This window comes from Oncorhynchus tshawytscha, unplaced genomic scaffold (assembly GCF_018296145.1).
Source record: "Oncorhynchus tshawytscha isolate Ot180627B unplaced genomic scaffold, Otsh_v2.0 Un_contig_6265_pilon_pilon, whole genome shotgun sequence".
Lineage (NCBI taxonomy): Eukaryota > Metazoa > Chordata > Actinopteri > Salmoniformes > Salmonidae > Oncorhynchus > Oncorhynchus tshawytscha.
In genome coordinates this window covers 367-17,500 of record NW_024609426.1, presented here as the reverse complement: position 1 = coordinate 17,500, position 17,134 = coordinate 367, and the positions used below count along the sequence as shown (strand labels likewise).

At 42.2% G+C, this 17,134-nt stretch overlaps 2 protein-coding genes across 4 annotated transcripts in view; one reads left to right on the top strand and one right to left on the bottom strand.

Moving 5' to 3' along the window:
• The window catches only part of phf20l1 (PHD finger protein 20 like 1), a 31,450-nt gene extending 18,208 nt beyond the window's left edge, over window positions 1-13,242 (bottom strand). The window contains exons 1-10 of the mRNA XM_042315248.1: window positions 13,092-13,242; window positions 11,398-11,529; window positions 11,105-11,284; window positions 9,225-9,301; window positions 9,027-9,115; window positions 5,757-5,940; window positions 4,597-4,664; window positions 1,635-1,765; window positions 1,265-1,434; window positions 94-300 (exon numbers count right to left, since the gene is read on the bottom strand). Of these exons, the coding sequence (XP_042171182.1) occupies window positions 94-300; window positions 1,265-1,434; window positions 1,635-1,765; window positions 4,597-4,664; window positions 5,757-5,940; window positions 9,027-9,115; window positions 9,225-9,301; window positions 11,105-11,284; window positions 11,398-11,480 (1,189 nt within the window). The 5' untranslated portion in view covers window positions 11,481-11,529; window positions 13,092-13,242. The remainder of the gene's footprint in view (window positions 1-93; window positions 301-1,264; window positions 1,435-1,634; window positions 1,766-4,596; window positions 4,665-5,756; window positions 5,941-9,026; window positions 9,116-9,224; window positions 9,302-11,104; window positions 11,285-11,397; window positions 11,530-13,091) is intronic.
• Window positions 13,234-16,298, top strand: LOC112235678 (acyl-CoA dehydrogenase family member 10-like). Of its 3 annotated transcripts, XM_042315246.1 has the most exons (6): window positions 13,234-13,364; window positions 13,608-13,761; window positions 14,130-14,278; window positions 14,444-14,638; window positions 15,093-15,251; window positions 15,484-16,298. In XM_042315246.1, the coding sequence occupies exons 2-6, from the start codon at window positions 13,611-13,613 to the stop codon at window positions 15,808-15,810; spliced, it is 981 nt and encodes a 326-aa protein (XP_042171180.1). In that variant the 5' UTR covers window positions 13,234-13,364; window positions 13,608-13,610; the 3' UTR covers window positions 15,811-16,298. The 3 variants fall into 3 exon arrangements, with proteins under 3 accessions (XP_042171180.1, XP_042171181.1, XP_042171179.1); XM_042315247.1 differs by lacking the exon at window positions 15,484-16,298 and having other exon boundaries at window positions 14,444-14,597; window positions 15,093-15,206; XM_042315245.1 differs by lacking the exon at window positions 13,234-13,364 and having other exon boundaries at window positions 13,593-13,761.
• Window positions 16,299-17,134: the final 836 nt, after the last annotated feature.

Sequence of the window (17,134 nt, the reverse complement as noted above, 5' to 3'; positions counted from 1 at the left end):
CCTCCCTGTTTTGGCCCATTCGGTTCCTAGTTAATATGACCCCGTTCACGAAGGTCGTCAGGAAGAACTCCTGTCCCTCGAGGCTGCACTCACCCTCTGGAGAGGAGGGGTCTTTGTGACATGTGTTGTGCTCCCTCCCATGGGGTGAGAGGTCAGGGCACTGGGTGGTGGCGGGTTGAGAGGTCACGCTGGGGTCAGAGTTTATATCAGGGCTGACGGTTGCCAGGCGCTGGGAGCGTCTCCTCCTCTGGCTCTGTTCTGAGGTCCTGGGGGAGCCTGGAGGAACCGTCTCACCATGCCCTGTTGGAGAGGAAGCACAGCCCCGTCACTAAACAAACAGCCAAATGACCCACTAAGTATCATCATGGAAACAGTGATCGCAGCCCGAGCTCCCCAAGTCTTACTACTGTTGGGTTCTGAGAATATGAAATATACTAATTCATGTCACTGAGGGAGAGAGCTTAATGTATCACGTTTACATTATGTCAGGATATGTTATTGTTAGCCATCAGGCATCCTATGGGTGGGATCCTCTGGGATGAGAAGAGACACAGTCTGGTACCAATCACCATGTCAGCCTTGAGTTGGGGAGGAGTGAGCACTTCAGGGTGGCGGTCAGGTCAGATGAAGTGAGGAAGAACAGATTTTTATTTTACCTTTATTTTACTAGGCAAGTCAGTTAAGAACAAATTCTTATTTTCAATGACGGCCTAGGAACAGTGGGTTAACTGCCTGTTCAGGGGCAGAACAGATTTGTACCTTGTCAGCTCGGGGATTCGAACTTGCAACCTTTCGGTCACTAGTCCAACGCTCTAACCACTAGGCTACCTACCGCCCCTACACTCTAACCACTAGGCTACCCTGCCACCCCAGATATCACTGGGTTCTGTCTAGTAACAGAGATGCATTGGCTGTTTAGATGTGTAGGAGGAGACTCAGCATAGGAGGAAGGGTTAAGTATCACTGCTTGTACAGATGTGTAGGAGGAGACTCAGCATAGGAGGAAGGGTTAAGTATCACTGCTTGTGTGAACAATGTCTTTGACTAATGCAGCTGTATTGGTCCTCTGGGAAAAATAAACTTGGTTTAAGCTTTCAGAGTCTGTGGAGTTTTTCCTGAGAGAATTAGAACCTAACACGTCTGAGGCAATTCGTTCGTTTTTTCCCCCCAAAAAATCTTCCAAAACTGTATGCATAAAGTTTATATTTGTAACACCACTTGTGTCTAAGACTATACACTACTTTGAGATAGTTAGTGGAAGTACTTTTCCCACTGTGATCCTGTCCCTCAGCAGACCGACCTGAGGTAGCCGTGTCTGGGCAGCTGTGTCTGGGGGAGGGACTCAGCATGGACTCTGGGGCTGACATGGTGTCCTCCCCAGCAGACAGAGTAGTGATGGAGCACGGCGGCCTGGACGCTCTCTGCTTCTGGCTGCTGTTAACCATGACAAACGGGCTCTTCATTATTTAACAAATGACTATACATTAGCAACAAAAATATGAATTACAAGTACAACTTACAATTACATTATTAATGACAAATTATTACCTGATTACAATACACTATAAATATACCAATAAACCACAGATTTCCAAAGGGCATTGAAAGCCAATAGCTATCTTGTCAAACGCTACCTGTTGGACTCCCCAGAGTGGTGCTTCAGACGCCTGTTCCGACACTTGGCTGGAGAGCCCGTCACAGAGGACCCCGTCTGTCTCTGGGTCTGCCCCTGTAAGGAATCATGGTCTGCTGTTCTTGGTACCTTCTGGAAGAATACAGAGAGGACTAAACAGTGGGATTGCTGTCATGAATTGACTCTTAGGGGCTTAAAGTCCCAAATGGCATCATATTCTGTATGCACTACTTTTGTTATTAGTGCACTACTTTTGTTATGGGCTCTGGTCCAAAGCAGTGCACTATATAGGGAATAGGATGCCATTTGGGACACACTCTTAGAAAAACGAATACTATGGCGCAGAGTCTGTCTTTTAAGTTATTTTATGTATGCATGTATGTATACATATTATATATATATATATATATCTGCACTACAGTGAGTGACTAGCTGGTACCTGTTGTTGGGACATTATCTACACTACAGTGAGTGACTAGCTGGTACCTGTTGTTGGGACATTATCTACACTACAGTGTGTGACTAGCTGGTACCTGTTGTTGGGACATTATCTACACTACAGTGAGTGACTAGCTGGTACCTGTTGTTGGGACATTATCTACACTACAGTGAGTGACTAGCTGGTACCTGTTGTTGGGACATTATCTACACTACAGTGAGTGAGTGACTAGCCGGTACCTGTTGTTGGGACATTATCTACACTACAGTGAGTGACTAGTTGGTACCTGTTGTTGGGACATTATCTACACTACAGTGAGTGACTAGTTGGTACCTGTTGTTGGGACATTATCTACACTACAGTGAGTGACTAGTTGGTACCTGTTGTTGGGACATTATCTACACTACAGTAAGTGACTAGTTGGTACCTGTTGTTGGGACATTATCTACACTACAGTGAGTGACTAGTTGGTACCTGTTGTTGGGACATTATCTACACTACAGTGAGTGACTAGCTGGTACCTGTTGTTGGGACATTATCTACACTACAGTGAGTGACTAGCTGGTACCTGTTGTTGGGACATTATCTACACTACAGTAAGTGACTAGCTGGTACCTGTTGTTGGGACATTATCTACACTACAGTAAGTGACTAGCTGGTACCTGTTGTTGGGACATTATCTACACTACAGTGAGTGACTAGCTGGTACCTGTTGTTGGGACATTATCTACACTACAGTAAGTGACTAGCTGGTACCTGTTGTTGGGACATTATCTACACTACAGTAAGTGACTAGCTGGTACCTGTTGTTGGAACATTATCTACACTACAGTAAGTGACTAGCTGGTACATGTTGTTGGGACATTATCTACACTACAGTAAGTGACTAGCTGGTACCTGTTGGGACATATCTACTGTGAGTGACTTGGTACATGTTGTTGGAACATTATCTACACTACAGTGAGTGACTAGCCGGTACCTGTTGTTGGGACATTATCTACACTACAGTGAGTGACTAGCTGGTACCTGTTGGGACATTATCTACACTACAGTAGTGACATGGTACCTGTTGTTGGGACATTATCTACACTACAGTGAGTGACTAGCCGGTACCTGTTGTTGGGACATTTTCTACACTACAGTAAGTGACAGCTGGTATGTTGGGACATTATCTACACTACAGTGAGTGACTAGCCGGTACCTGTTGTTGGGACATTATCTACACTACAGTAAGTGACTATGGTACCTGTTGGGACATTATCTACACTACAGTAAGTGACTAGCTGGTACCTGTTGTTGAGACATTTTCTACACTACAGTAAGTGACTAGCTGGTACCTGTTGGGACATTATCTACACTGTGAGTAACTAGCTGGTACATGTTGTTGGAACATTATCTACACTACAGTGAGTGACTAGCCGGTACCTGTTGTTGGGACATTATCTACACTACAGTGAGTGACTAGCTGGTACCTGTTGGGACATTATCTACACTACAGTAAGTGACTGTTGTTGGGACATTATCTACACTACAGTGAGTGACTAGCCGGTACCTGTTGTTGGGACATTATCTACACTACAGTGAGTGACTAGCCGGTACCTGTTGTTGGGACATTATCTACACTACAGTGAGTGACTAGCTGGTACCTGTTGTTGGGACATTATCTACACTACAGTGAGTGACTAGCTGGTACCTGTTGTTGGGACATTATCTACACTACAGTGAGTGACTAGCTGGTACCTGTTGTTGGGACATTATCTACACTACAGTGAGTGACTAGCTGGTACCTGTTGTTGGGACATTATCTACACTACAGTGAGTGACTACCTGCTTATCTACACTACAGTGGTACCTGTTGTTGGGACATTATCTACACTACAGTGAGTGACTAGCTGGTACCTGTTGGGGACATTATCTACACTACAGTGAGTGACTACCTGTACCTGTTGGGGACATTATCTACACTACAGTGAGTGACTAGCTGGTACCTGTTGTTGGGACATTATCTACACTACAGTGAGTGACTAGCTGGTACCTGTTGTTGGGACATTATCTACACTACAGTGAGTGACTAGCTGGTACCTGTTGTTGGGACATTATCTACACTACAGTGAGTGACTAGCCGGTACCTGTTGTTGGGACATTATCTACACTACAGTGAGTGACTAGCCGGTACCTGTTGTTGGGACATTATCTACACTACAGTGAGTGACTAGCCGGTACCTGTTGTTGGGACATTATCTACACTACAGTGAGTGACTAGCCGGTACCTGTTGTTGGGACATTATCTACACTACAGTGAGTGACTAGCTGGTACCTGTTGTTGAGACATTATCTACACTACAGTGAGTGGTACCTAGACATTATCTACACTACAGGTGACCTGTTGTTGAGACATTATCTACACTACAGTGAGTGACTAGCTGGTACCTGTTGTTGAGACATTATCTACACTACAGTGAGTGACTAGCCGGTACCTGTTGTTGAGACATTATCTACACTACAGTGAGTGACTAGCTGGTACCTGTTGTTGGGACGTCACTGGGACTTCTGTCCGCTCCTTCTTACAGTCAGCATCATCTTCATGGGATTCTGAAGGCAGAGGGAGAAGAATATAACAGGTCCATTAACAGGTTGGAACGCCACACACACTGGCTGTCCCAAATGGCACCCTATATCCTCTATACCCAGTCCCTGGTCAAAAGTAGTGCCCTATAAAGGGACTATGGTGCCATTTGGGAGACACATTGTACATGTGATGGCTAACTAAGAAGGAGGGCCCTGGGGTGAAATATGACCTGTGGTTTTACAGGCCTGGACCCTCCGGGGTGAAATATGACCTGTGGTTTTACAGGCCTGGACCCTCCGGGGTGAAATATGACCTGTGGTTTTACAGGCCTGGACCCTCCGGGGTGAAATATGACCTGTGGTTTTACAGGTCTGGACCCTCCGGGGTGAAATATGACCTGTGGTTTTACAGGCCTGGACCCTCCGGGGTGAAATATGACCTGTGGTTTTACAGGCCTGGACCCTCCGGGGTGAAATATGACCTGTGGTTTTACAGGCCTGGACCCTCCGGGGTGAAATATGACCTGTGGTTTTACAGGCCTGGACCCTCCGGGGTGAAATATGACCTGTGGTTTTACAGGCCTGGACCCTCCGGGGTGAAATATGACCTGTGGTTTTACAGGCCTGGACCCTCCGGGGTGAAATATGACCTGTGGTTTTACAGGCCTGGACCCTCCGGGGTGAATAACATGCTATCTTGTCCATTTCTCCTTCTCTTAGATCTCATGTCTTGCTGCTCTGAGGAGGGCTTGGTTTCTTCCTCATCATCACCACGGCATCTTAGTTATCATTGGAGAGGTTGAGAGTAAAGAATCATAACATCTAAATGATACCACTACTCCATATCACTGCTGTATGATACTAACATACAGTACTAGCTGCATGAGAACAGACAGACATGAGAAATTATCATTCATTTTTAAAGGGCCTGCTAATTTGAAACCCATCTGTGTCCCAAATCGCACCCTATTCCCTATACAGTGCACTACTTTTGACCATGGACCATAAGGCTCTGGTCAAAAGTAGTGCACTACATAGGGAATAGGGTGCCATTTGGGAAATACACACAGTGTGCATGTATCTGTTGGGGTGAGGGAAGGAGAGGACTCAAGTTACCCAGTTTGTCAGAGTCGGACTGATCCTGCAACTCTTCATCCAGCTCTTCTTGACCGTCCTCATCGTCAGACTTCCCTCCGTGAGGGTCGTCCCTGTCCTTGTTGCTGTTGGCACTGGTACGAGGCGTACTGCTTCCTTTGCTCTTGGCTGCAGCCGAGGCAGCTTTCACCAGGGCTATCCAGTCCTGTTGGGAGGAGAGACACTTGTTTTTCCTCCTTCACTTTTTTCCTATTTTGTTTTGTTTTGCTTTGTCCTTGTTGTTGTTTGAAAAGCTCTTTAAATCCAATGTATCCATATGTTGTTATTAAACGTAGTATTAGAGACTGGTGGTTCGATAAATGCATCTATTCTATAGGCTGCTGCTGTAAGTTAGTTAGGGTGCGTTCCAAATGGAACCCTATTACCTATTTAGGAAATAAATCAAATGGTATTTGTCACATACACGTGTATAGTAGATGTTATCGCGGTTCGTAGCCAAACGCTTGTGTTTCTAGCTCCAACAGTGCAGTAATAAGTATATCTATCTAACAAAATACACAATCTAGAGTAAAAGAAATGGAATTTAAAACATATATAAACATTTGGACGAGCAACGTCAGAGCGGCAAATACTAAGATACAGTAGAATAGGATAGAATACAATATATAGATATGAGAGGAGTCATGCATAGACTAAGATACAGTAGAATAGGATAGAATACAGTATATAGATATGAGAGGAGTCATGCATAGACTAAGATACAGTAGAATAGGATAGAATATAGTATATAGATATGAGAGGAGTCATACATAGACTAAGATACAGTAGAATAGGATAGAATACAGTATATAGATATGAGAGGAGTCATGCATAGACTAAGATACAGTAGAATAGGATAGAATACAGTATATAGATATGAGAGGAGTCATGCATAGACTAAGATACAGTAGAATAGGATAGAATACAGTATATAGTATATAGATATGAGAGGAGTCATGCATAGACTAAGATACAGTAGAATAGGATAGAATACAGTATATAGATATGAGAGGAGTCATGCATAGACTAAGATACAGTAGAATAGGAGTAGAATAGTAGATAGGATAGAATACAGTATATAGATATGAGAGGAGTCATGCATAGACTAAGATACAGTAGAATAGGATAGAATACAGTATATAGATATGAGAGGAGTCATGCATAGACTAAGATACAGTAGAATAGGATAGAATACAGTATATAGATATGAGAGGAGTCATACATAGACTAAGATACAGTAGAATAGGATAGAATACAGTATATAGATATGAGAGGAGTCATACATAGACTAAGATACAGTAGAATAGGATAGAATACAGTATATAGATATGAGAGGAGTCATACATAGACTAAGATACAGTAGAATAGGATAGAATATAGATATGAGAGGAGTATGCATACACTGATACAGGAATAGTCATGCATAGACTAAGATACAGTAGAATAGGATAGAATACAGTATATAGATATGAGAGGAGTCATGCATAGACTAAGATACAGTAGAATAGGATAGAATACAGTATATAGATATGAGAGGAGTCATGCATAGACTAAGATACAGTAGAATAGGATAGAATACAGTATATAGATATGAGAGGAGTCATGCATAGACTAAGATACAGTAGAATAGGATAGAATACAGTATATAGATATGAGAGGAGTCATGCATAGACTAAGATACAGTAGAATAGGATAGAATACAGTATATAGATATGAGAGGAGTCATGCAGACTAAGATACAGTAGAATAGGATAGAATACAGTATATAGATATGAGAGGAGTCATGCATAGACTAAATAGATACAGTAGAATAGGATAGAATACAGTATATAGATATGAGAGAGAGTCATGCATAGACTAAGATACAGTAGAATAGGATAGAATACAGTATATAGATATGAGAGGAGTCATGCATAGACTAAGATACAGTAGAATAGGATAGAATACAGTATATAGATATGAGAGGAGTCATGCATAGACTAAGATACAGTAGAATAGGATAGAATACAGTATATAGATAGAGAGGAGTCATGCATAGACTAAGATACAGTAGAATAGGATAGAATACAGTATATAGATATGAGAGGAGTCATGCATAGACTAAGATACAGTAGAATAGACAGTATATAGAGAGAGTCATGCATAGACTAAGATACAGTAGAATAGGATAGAATATAGTATATAGATATGAGAGGAGTCATGCATAGACTAAGATACAGTAGAATAGGATAGAATACAGTATATAGATATGAGAGGAGTCATACATAGACTAAGATACAGTAGAATAGGATAGAATACAGTATATAGATAGGAGAGGAGTCATGCATAGACTAAGATACAGTAGAATAGGATAGAATACAGTATATAGATATGAGAAGAGTAATGCAAAATATGTCAACGTTATTAAAATGGACTAGTTCCAATTATTAAAGTGACCAGTGATTCCAAGTCTATGTATATAGGGCAGCAGCCTCTAATTAGGGTGCCATTTGGGACTCTGGCATAGTGTGTGGAGAAGTAACAGGGTTAACCGTGACTAAACAGATCATCTAGGTGTCAGACTAGGTAACGACCTTGGTCGGTGAGAAAATAGTAAGCCTCAATAGTAAAGAAATCAATATATTTAGCCTATAGGGACTTGTGTTTGAACTATTAGCTACTACTTTCCAAGTGTACTGCTCCACATTAAAAGTAAAATAAATGAAATCTGAATTAAGTAGTAAATAAGATTAGACTCTGGTCTCCTTGAGAGTGTCTGCTGGTTGGAACAAGGGAGATGCCAGCAAGTCTATCCTGCCAAGACTGTGGGAATCAGCCTTCGCATTAAATCCAGCAATTCCCTGTTGCCCTTTACCTTCTGAAAAAGAGGGAGAAGTGAAATAGAAAATTATGGTATCCTACACTGTCTACAACAGACTTTCAGGAATTTTAACTTGCCTTCTATTAATCAGTATATCTATAACCGCCAGACCTAACCGCCAGACCCCTAGCGATAACCGCCAGACCTGACCGCCAGACCCCTAGCGATAACCGCCAGACCTGACCGCCAGACCCTTAGCTACAACGCCAGGTTCTTACTAAGCTACATGTTCCTTACTTCTATTGGAGGAATGCTATCCAGGCCGTTATTGTAAATAAGAATTTGTTCTTAACGGACTTGCCTTGTTAAATAAAGGTTAAATTTACATATATTTTTTAAAATATGCTCATGCTGATTCCAGAAGTGATTGTATGATCATGTGACCAGCTCACCTGTCCTTTTGCATCATGGGGCATAGATTTGATATGAATTTTTTTCACACAGCGAATAACTCCATCATAAAACTGCACCGTGTAGATACCTAGAATTTAACAAAGACACTTCAGTTGGGACGGGACACAATTGCAAGTCATTGTGTTGTGTGTATTGGCCATATGGCTACTGCTTTAGAAATAGTTAGTGATAAATACCCTCTTTGTTTACAGATTCAATCTTTGCAGGATAGTAGCGACAATCTGTCCATCGAGCAAGCACCTCTTCACCATCTCTCAATTCCTGTAAAACAAGTCAAGCCAAACAAACCTCCATTATTCTAAATATGTATTTAACAAACACATGCCATGAGAGACAAAAGTTTGAAATGATACTGAACAAAAATATAAGAGCAACATGTAAAGTGTTGGTTCCATGGTTCATGAACTGAAATAAAAGATCCTTGGAATTTGAGAGTGGGGGGGGGCGGGGCTTAGGAGTATTTCTGTCTGTAATAAAGTCCTTTTGTGGGATAAACTAATTCTGATTGGCTGGGCCTGGCTTCCAAGTGGGCTGGCCTTTCATTCTGTGAACTGTAACTCTGTAAAATCTTTGAAATTGTTGCATGTTACATTTATATTTCTGTCCAGTATAGATACTGTAGAAGCACTAAATGTTGTTGTCTGATTCAGGATGAAAGGAATTGCTTGTAAGGTTGAAAGTGTAGCTTGAATATTAAAGGCCCAGTGCTGTAAAAAAAACGTGATTTCTTGTGTGTTAAATGCATTTCCACACCGACGTTAAAATAATACTTTGAAATTCTGAAGAAGCCATTTTAGTGTAAGAGCTCTCCTGGTAGAAATATTTATAAGATATAAGGCATAAACAATTTGTTATTTATTCTAAAATGATAGTTCACTCAGAATCGATATGTTACTACTATCCAAAGGCCACCTGAAATTTCAGCCTTTTTTGTTGGGATGGAGTTTTGGCCTGCCTGGTGACATCAACAGGCTGTAAATGAGTTAATAGACCAATAAGAAAGAGAGTTCCAAACCTCTCTGCCAATAAGAGCTAGTTTTAAGTTTTCCCCTCTCCATTCAGACCACTCTCAGACAGTCCTAGCAAAACTTTTACTTGAGAAATTGATCTTTGCTAAGAAGCTATTTTGGATCATTTTAATTGAAAACACAGTATGGTACTAAATGATGTAATATTGAGATACAAATGGTTGCATTGGAACTTTAAGGCAAAGGGAAAAGTTTGTAACACAAAAAGCTCAAAGATAAATGTTACAAACATATGACAGGAACACAAAGAGCAAAAGCTTGAATGATGCAGAATGAGCCCCTTTAGACCACAGAATAGCACTGCAGTATGGAGGTGCCTAAACTCTGATATAGCTATGTCAGATTCAGTTATGCCTCAACAAAAATGATCTGATGGTTTTGACCAAAGCTGTGTTATGTGAAGAATCGAAACAGTGAGTGAGACAAGGAGTTAATAATTCAGCCAAATCACTGCAAAATGAGACACAGGGAATGTATGTATACTTGTCTCGGCTGCGGTAACTCTGTTTGGTCCTCTGTGCTCTCTGTACATCCAGGAAGCTCATCAAGGCGAGATGCTGACATCTCGCTGAGTCTCTCCTGGTAGAAATATTTATAAGATATAAGGCATAAACAATTTGTTATTTATTTTAAAACGATAGTTCACTCAGAATCGATATGTTACTACTGTCCATCTATCACTCATCCGATTGATTGCACACTCTCAACCATCTACAACAAAACTCCTCATGAGGCAAACTGTCTCTAGCCCAGAGAAAGCTGTTTTGAGTACTTGGCATGCCATATGAGTTTCATCAAATCCATCCATACATTGCAAGCCACAATACATGGGGGGAGTCTGACACTCCCATTTCATATTTTCTCAATTCCTCACATCATCATATCTTCTCAAATAGAGAAGAAGGTCTGAGGGGAGGGACCTTGGACCTTCTCCTCCAATACGGTTGAGAATGCAGGAAATAGGAAATAGGATGCGAGGAATCGTGGAGAGACGAATTTAGAAGTAGTCTGTGGCTGGACAAAAACACCTACAGTCACCTCCCCCCTCCTCTTCCTTCAGTCCCTCTTTACGGAGTGTTGGCCTTTCAAGAGGCCGCAGCCGAGTGCTGTCCCAGGCGATCCACTCATCATATCGATGGCTCCAACGATCAAAGTGGACAAGCATCTTCCCCTCATCGAAATCGATGTCCTCAATGCGTGACGAGTACCTAGAAGGTTGTATAAGAAAGAAGACAAAAGACAAGAACAAAATGTCTACTATGTTACATGTATATCTGTCATTATGCACACGATTACATAAAGGAACTTGACCGTTACATACCATTTTTGTAGATAGTCTTGAGCTTCAATTCTAGCACCGACTTCAAAAGTGATCCCTGGACGATTAGGTGTCTTCCTGCTCATCTTCACAACGTCTATGTTTCAAGACTGATGATCTGTCTGTCTGTGGCAGCTGAAAACAAAACAAAGGTAATGGATAGACCATGTTAAGCATCCGTCTTTCTCTTAAATGTAAACCACACATACGAGACCCTCTGCAAAGATTAACTATCTGTTCAATTGGCACCATATGGGAAGGTGATTAGCTAGCTAGCTATATGGCTTAAGTAACGGAATGAACAATATTGTCTTGTTGAACTAGCTAGCATGATAGTTTGCTCACATAGGTCAGCAGTATTCCAGTTGATTCATAAAGCAAAAACGTTATTCGAATAGATAGCAGACTAGCTAGCTAACATCCTCTCTAGTAAACCAACTGTCTTTCAAACAAGCTGTTCAGACATGCCACTAGAACCTACGCTTGTTTACAGCTGCTTTGGGGTCAGACAGGATTCCTGGCTCAAAAATGTATCTCAATCGTGGGATGAGAAATGTCTTGTACTCAAAATTCTACCATTATAACAACTGTTATACAGAGAACAGTACTCGTTTTTCCATAAAAGTTCCCCTTTCGTAGGTAGATAGGTAGCAGAAGCCACAGCAGCAATTCCACAATGGCAGATGTGGTTACTATTAAAAGTCAGTGAGTCGTTCAACCTTCTCGGTTTATCATTTGGAATAATGGGACAATTCAGAATACAATGCATTTCTCATCCCTGGATTGAGGTACGTTTTCCCGAGCCATATCTTGTGCAGGCTCCGCAGTGTCTTAATCTAAACAAGAAGCCTGTCCGACCCCAGTGCAACTATAAGCAAGTGCAGGGTCGATAATCTATTCTGACTAAAATGACACCGCCACCATACTCACCCAACTGGCACATTCTAGTCATTAAAACATCATGGCACAATCATTCATAACAGTACTAGTTTGTTAATTAATCAACTCGTATGTTGAGATGACCAGCAAACGTCACCACATATTTTCATATTACTCGTTAACTAACTAGCTATCTTAATTTACGTACTAGGATAGTTAGCTAGCCTAATGTACTAAACTAGGTAGCTAGGAGGCTATCGTAGACTAGCTAGCTAAAGTCACACAAGCGGTTGGTGGGTTAGCTAGCATGTCGGTTATTAAAAGTGGCAAAAGTCAAGTGATAAAACAAGCGTTATATTAACATTTAATGTCTGAACAAATAGGATATTCATTTGCAACAAAACGTTTAGCTAACTGGCCGTTAGTTGTCCATTTACTATGGTACCTAAATGCTACAGTAACTAGTTAACTTTGCAATAAGTTAGCTGGCTAACGTTATATTTTTAACTGGGCTAACTAACGTATTACTAGCCAACTAAACCATGGTGATATGACAAGGGCAAAGAAAGTTAAGATGAATATATTAATGAAATCCATGTATTTCACAGATTAAATGGCAAGCGAACCACTATTTGGGTTAGCTATTAGCTTGTCCGACGATAACGCTAACTTGCTAGCAGCAAGCTAATTTGCCAAGCTCTGCAGAATAATAGCTAGCCAAAAAACTGTTAGCCAGCTTCTAGCTATCTGATGGCATACATTCTCATGTATTTTGTGAGTGCATTGTCCTCTTTGGAATGAATTGCAAATTGTTTTACCTTTGCGAACACATTTGGTAAATGATCGTTATTGTTATAAACTCATATCATGAGTACATATCAGTCTTCTTCCCATTCTTCTGCTCAGATATTTACCCTAAATAAAATAGAGGACGTAACGACGTAACGACGTAAGCCCACGTCATGATCACATGACCTACATTGAAGTACAACATGTCTGCATTGTAAACAGTACTGCAAATATGTCTCTAGAATACAAGACTATCACATAATATTCTGCAATCAACGTTAGCCTGCGTAAGGTCAACACAGGTAAGAGAGACGTTGACAATTATCTGACGGTGACAACGTTGAAGTAAGAGGTCAGATTGAAAGAAGGGGGAAACTTTTCTACTGTCTCGTGTTTTCAATGTTAAGATTTTGATAAATTCAAGGAGGTATTTTTGTCAGAAACAGGGCAATCTTTACTTGTTTTAGAGTGTTCTCTTCTCCCATTTGACTAACAATCTTTGTACTTTTTTCTTGTGCAAAACCATGATGATGATGATGATGAAGAAGATGCAGACTGCTGCACGATTCAGGTCTCAGTTGTGGAGTCTGAAGATGCCTAGCCTGTGTCACAGAAGCTTTGCTGCCATCTCCACTTACAAAGCTGTCATTTTTGACATGTATGGAGTTCTCATTCCGTCACCTGTCAAATTGGCAACAGGTATGTTATATAGGCCACACAATGTGCCACACAATGTACCACACAAGCCTTGTATAACCCAACATCAAAAATAGGCCATTACGGTAGACCTACTTATTTCCATTCAACTCCTAATGGAAGAAAGGGCCTCAATACATAGGGGCGGCAGGGAGCCTAGTGGTTAGAGCATTGGACTAGTGACCGAAAGGTTGCAAGATCGAATCCCTAAGCTGACATGGTACAAATCTGTAGTTCTGTCCCTGAAGAAAGCAGTTAACCCACTGTTCCCCGGTAGGCTGTCATTTAAAATAAGAATTTGTTCTTAACTGACTTGCCTAGTTAAATAAAGGCAGTGCAACATAATATTCTCGGTCTCTTTTTCTCTCTAGTGTTTGAACAACAGAACAGTGTTCCTCTGGGCACACTGGGCAAGGCCATCAGGACAGGTGGGGAGGTGAACACGTGGAAGAGGTTCATGCGTGGAGAGATTGGGGCTGAGGAGTTTGTGGAGGCCTTCGGCAGACAGTGCAGTGAGATAGTGAGCTTATGTCTACTACATCACGACTAGCCATGTCTATCTGTACGTACAGCCTGTACCCTATGGGCCCTGGTTTAAAGTAGTGCACTAAACTAGGGAATAGGGTGCCATTTGGGATTCAACCCACATCTTAATTCATTATCCCCTCTGCTGCTCCACCCTCAGGCAGGAAGTCCTGTTCCCATTGGCTCATTCTTGTCTAATCTGACCAGTGGGCCAATGACCAGGCCTCTACCCGTCATGATGGAGGCCATTTTGTGTGCTCGCTCCAGGGGCCTGAAGACTGCTGTCCTCAGCAACAACTTCCTCCAGCTTAACGGTGACCCCTTCCTGCCTCTGGACCACTCTCTCTTCGATGTGGTGATAAAGCATTTTATGTTTACATTGTTTGCATCCCAAATGGCACCCTATTCCCTATATAGTGGACTACTTTTGGTCAGAGCCCTATGGGATCCCTATAGGCCCTGGTTAAAAGTAGCACACTACATAGGAATAGGGTGCCATTTGGGATGCAGACATTATTTAGTAATGATAGTAAAAGTAACAGTTAGTAGGCAATTCTTTGTCAAATTTCAGTGTTTGAGTGCAGAAATGGCATTATGAATACAATGCAGACTTTCTCTCTCTCTCTCTCTCTCTCTCTCTCTCACCATCCCTCTTTCCCACCTCTCTCATTAATGCACAAGCATTTTGCTACACTCGCATTAACATCTGCTAACCATGTGTATGTGACAAATCAAATTGGATTTGATTTTGATTTGAATGCTGTACCACCTAACCAGTCCTCTCTCTCTCCCCCCATCTCTGGTTGTAGATAGTTGAGTCGTGTAGGGAGGGCCTCAGTAAGCCAGACCCTAGGATCTACCACCTGTGCCTGAACAGACTGGGTGTCTCTGCCCATGAGGCTGTGTTTCTTGATGACCTGGAGTTAAACGTTGAGGCAGCTGCCCAGCTAGGGATGCATGCTATCAAGGTGAGTGAGCCGCGTCTCTGCATTCTTAACTCCCCCATACCCATACCACTCTATCTTGGAGATGTTGTGGTGTACTGTGCAAGTGACTGCAACCTAGTGAATGATCTCGCTGTTTCATTGAGCAGTGTTTCAAGTTCCTCCCCAAGCTTCGTAGTAGTCACCAAACACTAGGGAACATAACCCACAGACTCTGTGACCGAGCCACCGGTGAGTGATAGATATTGTTCTTCAGGTAGGGGACATTGCAGCGTCAGTGAAGGAGCTGGAAGGGGTGCTGGGGATCCCCCTGTCAGGGTTTGTTCCTGGGCCTGGTTCTGCCCCTGGGGCCACAAAGCTCCCTATGGACCAACTCACACAGTACCTGAGGAAGGCTCTCCATCTGTCTGACAAAGGTACATCTATCCATTTCTTTCAAGAAAAAGAAAAACTTGCACACTACTCTTGCCAGTATAACTGTAGTTTAAAATATTACGTATCGGCCTCTTGGCCTTTGTCAGAACATTTCAAAACTTCTGTCTATAAATGGATAGAATTGATATTACCTCAGTGTTGTCAGTAGAAAGTCCCGTAGCCTCTAAAGGCACTGGGGGAAGGGAGGACCAGGACGTATGTTGATCTATGATGTCTGTCTAGAAATGGATAGAATTGATATTACCTCAGTGTTGTCAGTAGAAAGTCCCGTAGCCTCTAAAGGCACTGGGAGAAGGGAGGACCAGGACGTATGTTGATCTATGATGTCTGTCTAGAAATGGATAGAATTTATATTACCTCAGTGTTGTCAGTAGAAAGTCCTGTAGCCTCTAAAGGCACTGGGGGAAGGGAGGACCAGGACGTATGTTGATCTATGATGTCTGTCTATAAATGGATAGAATTGATATTACCTCAGTGTTGTCAGTAGAAAGTCCCGTAGCCTCTAAAGGCACTGGGAGAAGGGAGGACCAGGACGTATGTTGATCTATGATGTCTGTCTAGAAATGGATAGAATTGATATTACCTCAGTGTTGTCAGTAGAAAGTCCCGTAGCCTCTAAAGGCACTGGGGGAAGGGGAGGACCAGGACGTATGTTGATCTATGATGTCTGTCTAGAAATGGATAGAATTTATATTACCTCAGTGTTGTCAGTAGAAAGTCCCGTAGCCTCTAAAGGCACTGGGGGAAGGGAGGACCAGGACGTATGTTGATCTATGTCTGTCTAGAAATGGATAGAATTGATATTACCTCAGTGTTGTCAGTAGAAAGTCCCGTAGCCTCTAAAGGCACTGGGGGAAGGGAGGACCAGGACGTATGTTGATCGATGATGTCTGTCTAGAAATGGATAGAATTGATATTACCTCAGTGTTGTCAGTAGAAAGTCCCGTAGCCTCTAAAGGCACTGGGAGAAGGGAGGACCAGGACGTATGTTGATCTATGATGTCTGTCTAGAAATGGATAGAATTGATATTACCTCAGTGTTGTCAGTAGAAAGTCCCGTAGCCTCTAAAGGCACTGGGGAAGGGAGGACCAGGACATGTATGTTGATCTATGATGTCTGTCTAGAAATGGATAGAATTGATATTACCTCAGTGTTGTCAGTAGAAAGTCCCGTAGCCTCTAAAGGCACTGGGGAAGGGAGGACCAGGACATGTATGTTGATCTATGATGTCTGTCTAGAAATGGATAGAATTGATATTACCGCAGTGTTGTCAGTAGAAAGTCCCGTAGCCTCTAAAGGCACTGGGGGAAGGGAGGACCAGGACGTATGTTGATCTATGATGTCTGTCTAGAAATGGATAGAATTGATATTACCGCAGTGTTGTCAGTAGAAAGTTCCGTAGCCTCTAAAGGCACTGGGGGAAGGGAGGACCAGGACGTATGTTGATCTATGATGTCTGTCTAGAAATGGA